This window comes from Oncorhynchus mykiss, chromosome 16 (assembly GCF_057628025.1).
Source record: "Oncorhynchus mykiss isolate SJ-2025 chromosome 16, ASM5762802v1, whole genome shotgun sequence".
Taxonomy (NCBI): Eukaryota; Metazoa; Chordata; class Actinopteri; order Salmoniformes; family Salmonidae; genus Oncorhynchus; species Oncorhynchus mykiss.
Genome location: NC_143037.1, coordinates 16,440,612 through 16,452,902, shown reverse-complemented (window position 1 = coordinate 16,452,902; position 12,291 = coordinate 16,440,612). Strand labels below are relative to the sequence as shown.

General features: G+C 41.9%; 1 protein-coding gene across 2 annotated transcripts in view; it reads left to right on the top strand.

Moving 5' to 3' along the window:
* LOC110491459 (arf-GAP with dual PH domain-containing protein 1) overlaps nt 1–10,421 on the top strand; it is a 31,105-nt gene extending 20,684 nt beyond the window's left edge. Inside the window, exons 5-10 of one of the 2 annotated variants that reach the window (XM_021564926.3) lie at nt 1,368–1,480; nt 3,939–4,085; nt 5,932–6,015; nt 6,491–6,625; nt 7,156–7,384; nt 8,069–10,421. In XM_021564926.3, coding sequence (XP_021420601.1) covers nt 1,368–1,480; nt 3,939–4,085; nt 5,932–6,015; nt 6,491–6,625; nt 7,156–7,384; nt 8,069–8,097 — 737 coding nt within the window. In that variant the 3' untranslated portion in view covers nt 8,098–10,421. Of the gene's footprint in view, nt 1–1,367; nt 1,481–3,920; nt 4,086–5,931; nt 6,016–6,490; nt 6,626–7,155; nt 7,385–8,068 lie in introns of both variants that reach the window. The other variant, XM_036946309.2, reaches the window with a different exon arrangement.
* Nucleotides 10,422–12,291: the final 1,870 nt, after the last annotated feature.

The following is a 12,291-nucleotide window of genomic DNA, read 5'->3' as shown; positions in this document are numbered from 1 at the left end:
AGGTATGGAACATGAGGGGGAAGAGATGTGGGGGGGTATGGAACTTGAAGGGGAGAGATGTGGGGGGTATGGAACTTGAGGGGGGAGAAGTGGGCGGTATGGAACTTGAGGGGGGAGAAGTGGGGGGTATGGAACTTGAGGGGGAGAGATGTGGGGGGTATAGAACTTAAGGGGGGAGAAGGGGGGGTATGGAACTTGTGGGGGGTGTGGAACTTGAGGGGGAAGAGAAGTGGGAGGTATGGAACTTAATGGGGGAGAAGTGGGGGGTATGGAACTTGAGGGGGAAGAGAAGTGGGAGGTATGGAACATGAGGGGGAAGAGATGTGGGGGGGTATGGAACTTGAGGGGGAGAAATGTGGGAGGTATGGAACTTGAGGGGGGAGAAGTGGGGGGTATGGAACTTGAGGGGGGAGAAGTGGGGGGTATGGAACTTGAGGGGGGAGAGACATGGGGGGAATGGAACTTAAGGGGTGCTGGATGGGAAAAGGAGATTGAAAATATGGGTTATGAGTGTATTTGAGAGAGGAAAAGGAGAGATATATAGAGGAGGATACTTACAGTATAACTGACATTCCACGGAGTGAGAGAGTGGGAGGGAGGTGAATGGAAAATAGAGAAGTAAAGAGCGAACTAGAGGGGGAGGAGGGAGAGAGAAGGAGAGTGAGAGAGATGAAGTGCGTGTGTAGCCTGTAATGAATTACATACAGTGCTCTGTACTGCCACATCATATAATGAAACTACTTCCTGTCTGTAAGAGGGCCAAAAATAGACTGGGAAGAACTTATTGAGAATTATAAACTGGGTGGTTCGAGCCCTGAATGCTGACTGGCTGAAAGCCGTGGTATATCAAACCGTATACCACTGGTATAACAAAACATGTATTTTTACTCTTCTAATTACGTTGGTAACCAGTTAAAATAGCAGTAAAGCACCTTGGGCGTTTGTGGTATATGTCCAATATACCACGATTAAGGGTGTTGCATCGTGACTAAGAACAGCCCTTATATGGTATATTGGCCATATACCACACCCCCTCGGGCCTTGTTGCTTAAATAGAGCACTGTGTCATTAACATGTAAAAGGATGTACTTTACCATCAGGGAGGTTATTTTTTCTCCCTGTCATATTTTCTTTGACTTCCTCTCTCATGCACTCTCTTTCTGCTAAAGCCTCTCTTTTTCTGTCTCTCTTTCACTCTCCCACCATCTGCTTTGGCATTTCTTTATTACACCAGAGAGTTATTTCTCCTTCTTTCTCTCGTGTTCTCTCTCCCACCTCTTCCATATCTCTGTCTTTCTATCTCTCTCTCTTTCACCTCCACTATGTCAGTTTGTCTGAGTTTGTCTGGTGTGTCTCTATCTACCCAGGGTACAGAGAGGGGTTTCTATGGAAACGGGGCCGAGACAACGGTCAGTTCCTCAGTCGGAAATTCATTCTGTCGGAACGAGAGGGGGCGCTCAAGTACTTCAGCAAGCAGGAGGTAAGGCTGGAGTCAACACGAATGCTCTCGCACATGAACACAAGCATGTTGCTGGGAAATGTAATCTCCAGCTAACTTTATGCTACTAGCTTTCAAGTTAACTATCTGAAGTTAACCATCTGAAGTTAACCATCTGAAGTTAACCACCTGAAGTTAACCACCTGAAGTTAACCACCTGAAGTTAACCACCTGAAGTTAACCACCTGAAGTTAACCACCTGAACTTAACCACCTGAACTTAACCACCTGAAGTTTACCACCTGAAGTTAACCACCTGAAGTTAACCACCTGAAGTTAACCACCTGAAGTTAACCACCTGAAGTTAACCACCTGAAGTTAGCCACCTGAAGTTAACCATCTGAAGTTAACCATCTGAAGTTAACCATCTGAAGTTAACCATCTGAAGTTAACCACCTGAAATTAACCACCTGAAGTTAACCACCTGAAGTTAACCATCTGAAGTTAACCACCTGAAGTTAACCACCTGAAGTTAACCATCTGAAGTTAACCACCTGAAGTTAACCATCTGAAGTTAACCACCTGAAGTTAACCACCTGAAGTTAACCACCTGAAGTTAACCATCTGAAGTTAACCACCTGAAGTTAACCACCTGAAGTTAACCACCTGAAGTTAACCACCTGAAGTTAACCATCTGAAGTTAACCATCTGAAGTTAACCATCTGAAGTTAACCACCTGAAGTTAACCACCTGAAGTTAACCACCTGAAGTTAACCATCTGAAGTTAACCACCTGAAGTTAACCATCTGAAGTTAACCACCTGAAGTTAACCACCTGAAGTTAACCATCTGAAGTTAACCACCTGAAGTTAACCACCTGAAGTTAACCATCTGAAGTTAACCACCTGAAGTTAACCACCTGAAGTTAACCACCTGAAGTTAACCACCTGAAGTTAACCATCTGAAGTTAACCACCTGAAGTTAACCATCTGAAGTTAACCACCTGAAGTTAACCATCTGAAGTTAACCATCTGAAGTTAACCACCTGAAGTTAACCATCTGAAGTTAACCATCTGAAGTTAACCACCTGAAGTTAACCACCTGAAGTTAACCACCTGAAGTTAACCACCTGAAGTTAACCACCTGAAGTTAACCACCTGAAGTTAACCATCTGAAGTTAACCACCTGAAGTTAACCACCTGAAGTTAACCACCTGAAGTTAACCACCTGAAGTTAACCACCTGACGTTAACCACCTGACGTTAACCACCTGAAGTTAACCACCTGAAGTTAACCATCTGAAGTTAACCATCTGAAGTTAACCATCTGAAGTTAACCACCTGAAGTTAACCACCTGAAGTTAACCACCTGAAGTTAACCACCTGAAGTTAACCACCTGAAGTTAACCACCTGAAGTTAACCATCTGAAGTTAACCATCTGAAGTTAACCACCTGAAGTTAACCACCTGAAGTTAACCATCTGAAGTTAACCATCTGAAGTTAACCACCTGAAGTTAACCATCTGAAGTTAACCATCTGAAGTTAACCATCTGACGTTAACCACCTGAAGTTAACCACCTGAAGTTAACCACCTGAAGTTAACCATCTGAAGTTAACCACCTGAAGTTAACCACCTGAAGTTAACCACCTGAAGTTAACCACCTGAAGTTAACCACCTGAAGTTAACCATCTGAAGTTAACCACCTGAAGTTAACCACCTGAAGTTAACCATCTGAAGTTAACCATCTGAAGTTAACCACCTGAAGTTAACCATCTGAAGTTAACCATCTGAAGTTAACCACCTGAAGTTAACCACCTGAAGTTAACCATCTGAAGTTAACCATCTGAAGTTAACCATCTGAAGTTAACCACCTGAAGTTAACCACCTGAAGTTAACCACCTGAAGTTAACCATCTGAAGTTAACCACCTGAAGTTAACCACCTGAAGTTAACCACCTGAAGTTAACCATCTGAAGTTAACCATCTGAAGTTAACCACCTGAAGTTAACCACCTGAAGTTAACCACCTGAAGTTAACCATCTGAAGTTAACCATCTGAAGTTAACCATCTGAAGTTAACCACCTGAAGTTAACCACCTGAAGTTAACCACCTGAAGTTAACCACCTGAAGTTAACCACCTGAAGTTAACCATCTGAAGTTAACCATCTGAAGTTAACCACCTGAAGTTAACCACCTGAAGTTAACCACCTGAAGTTAACCACCTGAAGTTAAACATGAGTACTTGTATAGCAGGCCATGTACAGTATACAGGTATGTGTCTACAAGGAAACGCAAACAAATGCCTCAAAAGACGTCATGTTTGTGTTTACTGTAAACATACAGTATGTGTTATTCTAACAAGTTATATGTATAATGGCTAAGAAGGGTGGGGTTAGATGCAGAAGACACATTTCGAATGCATTCAGTTGTGCAACTGACTAGGTATCCCCCCCCCCCCCCCCCCCCGTATTTCTGTACTGTATAGTTTGTGTATCTCCCCCAGGCGCGGGACCCCAAGGCGGTGATGAAGATTGAAACTCTCAACGCTACGTTCCAACCGGCTAAGATAGGCAACCCCTACGGCCTGCAGATCACCTACCTTAGAGACAACAGCACCAGGAACATCTTTGTGTACCACAGTGACTCTAAGGTGACACACATGGTTGACTGTGACAAAAGGGACTATGGGCAATATTTATGTAGCCTGGTCCAAGATCTGTTTATGCCGGTATAGCCAATGGTTTGGTGTAAATGCACTGAATTGTTAGAGATATTATGCATGACGAATCAACATTTCAATGGTACACCCAATCTGCTGCTGTTCCTCAAGTCATGGAACGCTGATTTAGTCTGTTCAACTAAATCTGATTGTACTATTTCAGTGTCTAGGTCTCTAATGAAGATGGGCTGTTCTGGATAACTGAGTGAGAGTGGAAATGAAAATGTCTGTTTAATCAGTAGACATCAGTCTTCACTGTGACATGTAGTTTTACTCGTAATCCTGCCGTGTAATCTGAGAACTGTGGAACTGTTTAGACAAATGTGGAGGGAGTTGTTCACACAAAGGGCTGGCTGGCTGGCTTGCTAGCAGGCACATAGGCCATGTTTTTCTCTGAGGGTTTACTGCTTAGCACACCAGATGATCATCTCTCTCAGTCGTGAGTCAGCCTTCTCTGTGGTCGTCACTAGTTACCACAGTCACAAAGTCATAGACCCTGCCTATTTGTACAATTTCTCTTCTCAGATTTTAAACCTGACCCTAACCTTAAACCCAATCCTAACCACACTGCTAACCATATGCCTAACTCTAACCTGAAATGAAAACCAAAAAAAACGTTATTTTTTTGAATTTTTACGATATAGACAATTTTGTGACTTTCATTCTCTGTGGGATGAAAGCCACAGAGCGTACAGCCCCATCTGTTGGTCAACAGACACAATAGCAGGCTTGAACAGAACAGCGATAGTAAAGCTGCCATGTCATGATATTATCATAGCTGGGGGAAGTAGTTTGGGGATGGAGGTGCTGAATTTTTGTTGCAGCAAATACAGGGCTAGTAAAAGGCCCAATGCACTACTTTTGTGAAAAAAATGTGTTTAGCAGAATTTGTAACTTGAGTACGTTTTCCAGTTTCGTGAAATACTTTGCAAATGCAAGTTATTTCTATGTGAACTGAAATAGTCTTTTCATTCCTTTTACATTTTAGTAGATGTTTGTGAATACATTTTCCCACTGGTCCTCTGTGGGAATCTAACCCATAACCCTGGTGCTGCAAGTGTTATGCTCTACCAACTGACCCACATGAGTCTCAGTGTACTCAATTACTGTATTGTGTATAGTTTTTCTTCGTGGTGATGGAGAGTCTACAGGTAGAAACCTAGATGATCAGCCTATGTACAATACAGTAATGTATATTGATATTTAGTGGCTTGTAAGGACGGTAAATGAGTACTGCAAAAAGCTGGCTTTTTTTCTATGTTATTTGATATTCAAATTGATGTGGATGTTTTGGGTCTTTGCCCATAACTTTTCACCTTTTGATGTAAATGTTTGAGGACATGGTTTTGTTCTTTCTGGATTCCAGTCAACTCCTACAATTCCAACTATTGAATCCTGCAAGATACTGTTCTAAATTATACAGCTACCTTTTCTGCCATAGCGGAGATGCTGAAAACATTTTTCCCCCACGTTACAAATATCTATTGGTCTGCGAATACAGGACTAGTAAAGGCCCAGTGCACTACTTTTGTGAGAGAGAAAAAAAATGTATCAAAAAATAATATTTATTTGTACTAATATATATTTTCTAATTCAGATTTTTTTTAGGGGGTGCTGCAGCACCCTCAGCACCTCTACTTCCCGTGGCTATGGATATAATAGCTTAATCATGTCTCCTATGTTCTATACTGTATCAGGTTTATTTTATTCTATGTAGGAATGACTCTGAATAAGACATGTATCTGACTAGGATGCTCTTGTGTCTTTATTTTGGTAGGAAATGGTGGACTGGTTCAACGCTATCAGAGCTGCCAGGTTTCATTACCTTCAGGTGGCCTTCCCTGGAGCCAGTGACGAGGAGGTGAGGCCACAACACATGCAGTACTTTGAAATGACAATGATGGGTTCGGATTTCTGAACTCTGAATATTATTAATCATTAGTTATGCTAGAGACATGAGGGGTGACATAGTCTAGAGTCTACACCAGAAGTTAATGGGTATCTGTAGGAGGAATGTATATGATCAATGCAATTAGGTCAGGTCACATTAAGGGAGAAGGAACAGTTTATTGCCAGTATCACTTCATTTCCTGCCTGGCAATAAAGATGCAATGTTTAGCGAGAAGGAGGAGACTCCACCCCAAATTGGGGTATATATACCACCACTGGTAGAACCATGTCTTTGTCTCTTCCGCTGTTCCATCCTTTAGGGTGAATAAACCTGGTTTAAGATTTCATAGTGTACGTCAAGTTTTTACACTGATGTTTATAACCGAACAACCACCATTAAACACCAAATGAGACAATATTATATTGTTTTCTCTCTTCTCCTTCAGCTGGTGCCCAAACTGACGCGTAGCTTCATGAAGGAGGGCTTCATGGAGAAAACAGGCCCAAAACACACAGAGGGCTTTAAGAAGAGGTGGTTCACCATGGATGACAGGAGACTCATGTACTTCAAAGATCCTCTGGTGAGGAGACAGCATCACACCCGACACTAAAATAACTGATTGATTCTGAATGAACCCTACTCCTCATAACTGTACATAGCCCACCTATAATTTAGCCCAAACAACTACCTCTTTCCCTACTGTATTTATTTATTTAGCTCCTTTGCACCCCATTATTTTTATTTCTACTTTGCACATTCTTCCATTGCAAATCTACCATTCCAGTGTTTTACTTGCTATATTGTATTTACTTTGCCACCATGGCCTTTTTGCCTTTACCTCCCTTATCTCACCTCATTTGCTCACATCGTATATAGACTTGTTTATACTGTATTATTGACTGTATGTTTGTTTTACTCCATGTGTAACTCTGTGTCGTTGTATGTGTCGAACTGCTTTGCTTTATCTTGGCCAGGTCGCAATTGTAAATGAGAACTTGTTCTCAACTTGCCTACCTGGTTAAATAAAGGTGAAATAAAAATACAAAAAAATAACTTTTGATTCTGCGGCATACTTTATTCTCTGATCTCTTTCTCCCCCTCCTCTCTCAGGATGCCTATGCGAGGGGAGAGGTTTTCATCGGCAGTAAGGAGAACAGCTACACCGTTCTCCCGGGCCTTCCCCCTTCCACCCAGGGCTACCACTGGAACCATGGCATCACCATAGTAACACCAGACAGGAAGTTCCTGTTTGCCTGCGAGACCGAGGCGGAGCAGAAAGACTGGATCACTGCTTTCCAGAGGGTTATCAACAGACCCATGAGACCACAGGAGTACGCAGGTTAGTCAGTAAGATGCATTATACAGGTGTACTCAAACTTATGCACCAGATTAGGTGTTCTCAAAAGTATGCACTATGTTAGGTGTACTCTGGAGTATGCATTTAGGCAGATGTTACATCTTTGCAGTAATGTTTGCAGGGTATGTACAACACCCAATTTAACTAGTCAAGGTCTCACAAGCAGTTGCTAGGTTGAAGCCAATGTTTTTTGACCAGGCTGAAACAAAAGCCTGCACACCGGGTAACTCCCTAGCTCAAGGGTTGGCATTAATTCATTTAAGTATAGATTGTCAATGTGTTTTTAGAGGTACAAATGCCGTATCTTAATTTGCCCCTGCTTCTCACAGCAGGAAAAGAATCCTGCAGCAACAGGAAATTTGAATGGAAAAATGTTGTAGGGGTTGATACGTTTTTCGTTAGGGCAAATCAAATCTGACATTGTAATGTTCCGATTACAAACTTTAGAAGCCTTTTAAAACCTTGAATACACTACAAGTTCTCATTTCATGCTTTGCAGGAAAATTCCTGCAACAGCAGGAAGATGAAGTTAAGATACAGCACCTGTAGTCCAAAGCAATGTATTGTGTGATTACCTCTTTATAGACAGTGTCTATATGCATCTCTATGTAATTATATCTCTATGTTGTGGTAACACTGACTGGTTTTCTGCTCTTCACCGTGCAGTGGAGGCCCACTTCAAACACAAGCCCTGAGACTGGAGCTAGAGCTGTCGGTCTACTGGACTAAGACCAGAACAGACAGGATTTCTCTACAGAGACCCCAGAATAAGTCTATGGGGTTCTAGTGTACCTTTACAGAGGGAGCAAGATGGTAGACATGGAAGAAATGCATCCGAGAGGAGAGAGGTATCAATAGAAAACACTTTCTTCTCCACCTCTCCTGACCTGATGCCCAAACCTGGGGTTAGAGGTCAGGGGGTTTGAGAGGAGAGAAAAGGACACAGAAACATCAACACCCCTGCTGCTGCTCTCCACATCGACCCTCCAAACTGCACCCCCTGCTCTAAGTGTTGTGATCAGCATCCCTTGTTGTATACTAAGGAGTCATGTTCGCCGTGTTTGTTGAGAGCAGTACTGTCATTTTAATTATTGATTTGACACTTTTGATGCCAGTGGATTTATGCAATGTCTCACATTGTTCTGCATAATCTGCACACATTTAACTTTCAAGGTGCTGACAACCTATGCTTCTGTACACGGTTAGGGTTTTACTCATCATGGCAGTTATTTATTTTTGAAATGCAAATGTAAATATTTTGAATCTCAGTGAATGCTGCTTCATGCAACAGGATGGTAAATGTATTTAATATCATACTGTGTACAGTACCATTCAAATGTTTGGACACACCTACTCACTTCAGTGTATTTCTTTATTTTTACTATTTTCTACATTGTAGAATAATAGTGAAGACATCAAAACTATGAAATAACTCATATGGAATCATGTAGTAACCAAAAAAGTGTTAAACAAATCAAAATATATTTTAGATTTTAGATTATTCAAAGTAGCCACCCTTTGCCTTGATGACAGCTTTGCACACTCTTGGCATTCTCTCAACCAGCTTCATGAGGTAGTCACCTGGAATTCATTTCAATTAACAGGTGAGACTTGTTAATTTGTGGAATTTCTTTCCTTCTTAATGCGCTTGAGCCAATCAGTTGTGTTGTTACATGGTAGGTGTGTGTATACAGAAGATAGCCCTATATAAAAGGCCAAATCCATATTATGGCAAGAACAGCTCAAATAAGCAATGCGAAATTACAGTCCATCATTACTTTAAGACATGAAGGTCAGTCAATCTGGAAAATGTCAAGAACTTTGAAAGTTCTTGACAGTGTAGTTGCAAAAACCTTCAAGTGCTATGATGAAACTGGCTCTCATGAGGACCACCACAGGAAAGGAAGACCCAGAGTTACCTCTGCTGCAGAGGATAAGTTCATTAGAGTTAACAGCACCTCAGATTGCAGCCCAAATAAATGCCTCACAGAGTTCAAGTAACAGACATCTCAACATCAACTGTTCAGAGGAGTCTGTGTGAATCAGGCCTTCATGGTCGAAATTGCTTCAAAGAAACCATTACTAAAGGACACCAATAAGAAAAGTAGATTTGCTTGGGCCAAGAAACATGAGCAATGAACATTAGACCGGTCGAAATCTGTCCTTTGGTGTGATGAGTCCAAATTTGAGATTTTTGGTTCCAACCACTGTGTCTTTGTGAGACGCAGAATAGGTGAACGGATGATCTCCATGTGTGGTTCCCACCGTGAAGCATGGAGGTGTGATGGTGTGGGGGTGCTTTGCTGTTGACACTGTCAGTGATTTATTTAGAATTCAAGGCACACTTACACAGCATTCTTCAGCGATACGCCATCCCATCTGGTTTGTGCTTAATGGGACTATCATTTGTTTTTCAACAGGACAATGACCCAAAACACACCTCCAGGCTGTGTAAGGGCTATTTTACCAATAAGGAGTGATTGAGTGCTGATCAGATGACCTGGCCTCCACAATCACCCGACCTCAACCCAATTGAGATTGTTTGTGATGAAAAGGACCGCAAAGTGAAGGAAAAGCAGCCAACAAGTGCTAAGTATATGTGGGAACTCCTTCAAGACTGTTGGAAAAGCATTCCAGGTGAAGCTGGTTGAGAGAATGCCAAGAGTGTGCAAAGCTGTCATCGAGGCAAAGGGTGGCTACTTTGAAGAATCTCAAATGTAAAGTTTATTTTGATTTTTTTTAAAACTTTTTTAGTTACTACATGATTCCATATGTGTTATTTATTAGTGCTATAATGTAGAAAATAGTAAAACAAAAAAAATAGTAATTAAACTTGAATAAGAAGGTGTGTCCAAACGTTTGACTGGTACTGTATGTTTCATCTCCCCGAGCTGATTAAATGAATGTGTGTTTACCATTGCAAAACACTAGAGGGCACTATGGGTCATGTCATACATCACCACAACGTGCATCATCATTTTCAGGTCTGCCAGTGAAATAAAATTGACAATCCTATTGACCTTTTCTTGTTTACTTTGTGTTAATATTATCAGACGAATAATGATATAATGTGGAAGGAACAGTGTCTTTTTCTTTTTCTGTCACTTCTCTCTTTCTCTCTAGCTCATGGGTTTACAAACTTTTTTCCTGCACAAATTTACACTAGAAAATGCAAGGAACCCCACAAGATGCACTCTCAAATTAATAATAATAATAATTTCAGCCAAAATGGGTCCCTGTTATTTGTGTACTACGTCATCAAATTGGGTACTAAGTAATCCATTTTGTGTGATTATGTTACAAATGTGTTGTGCTTAAGATCCTGGAGTGCATCTATAACGCATCTTTAATGTTTGTTGGTATTCACTCAATTTTAGGTCCCATTTTCAATGTCAGGGTTTGGGAACCACCCCTCTAGTAGTTCAACACCTCTTCTCTCACAAACTGTGTGTATGAGTGCCTGTGTTTGTTTGTGCATGCGTGTGTGTGTGTGTTCTCCCAGTATGAATGTGTGCAGAATGGATATGGAGAGGGCACCCTCCAAAGCTGTGTGATTCTTTGTGCTGACTGATGAGTGGACATGGACAGACACAGCTGTTCCTAGAGGCGGCAGTTGGAGAGCTCAGACAGCTGTTGGAGTTCCATCCAGGGAGAGTTCCACCCAGGGAGAGTTCTAGTGTTAAGCTGGGTGCTGGATGGACACTCAGAGGGAAGTGGGAAGTGCGGCTGAACAGTTGTGAAGTGTGGAGAACCAATATTATTATAGATATGGACTGGCGTGTGCTGACTGCATGCACAAACTCCCGCTCAAGGAGCATGATAACTGCTGTGCAGCTTCCACATATGCAAACAGATCTTGTACTCAAGGGGTTGGTTGTTACAAAAAATGTCATTCCTAGGTTATAACAGTGAGATCGTAATACATAGTTATAGTAACATAGTTATGGTTAGATTCCAACGCCAGGGTTGTGGGTTTGAGTCCCACAGGGGACCAGTATGAAAATGTATGGACCGAATACTGTAAGATGCTCTGGATAAGATTGTCTACAAAAGGAAAAGTGTGGTAGAGTGTTGATTCCTGCCAGTCTGTGTGGCCAGGAAATTCTTCCATTAGCGCATGTCTCCATACAATGCCTTCAGAAAGTATTCAGACCCCTTTTCCACATTTTGTTAAGTTACAGCCTTATTCTAAAATATATTAAATCATTTTTTCCCTCATCAATTTACACACAATACCCAACAAAGATAAAAACAGGTTCCTGGATTTTTTTGCTAATGTATTAAAAATGTAAAAATTAAATATCACATTTACATAAATATTCAGACCCTTTGTTCAAGCATCTTTGGCAGTGATTACAGCATTGAGTCTTCTTGGGTATGATGCTACAAGCTTGGCACACCTGTATTTGGGGAGTTTCTCCCATTATTCTCTGTAGATCCTCTCAAGCTCTGTCAGGTTAGTTGGGGAGCGTCGCTGCACAGCTATTTTCAGGTCTCTCCGGAGATGTTAGATCGGGTTCAAGTCCGGGCTCTGGTTGGGCCACTCAAGGACATTTAGAGACTTGTCCTGAAGCCACTCCAGCGTTGTCTTGGCTGTGTGCTTAGGGTCATTGTCCTGTTGGAAGGTGAACCTTCGCCCCAGTCTGAGGTCCTGAGTGCTCTGGAGCAGGTTTTCATCAAGGATCACTCTGTACTTTGCTCCATTCATCTTTGCCTCGATCCTGACTAGTCTCCCAGTCCCTGCCTCTGAAAAAGATCCCCACAGCATGATACTGCCACCACCATGCTCCAATGTAGGGATGAGGCCAGGTTTCTTCCAGACATGATGCTTGGCATTCAGGCCAATCTTGATTTCTTCAGACCAGAGAATCGTGTTTCTCATTGTCTGA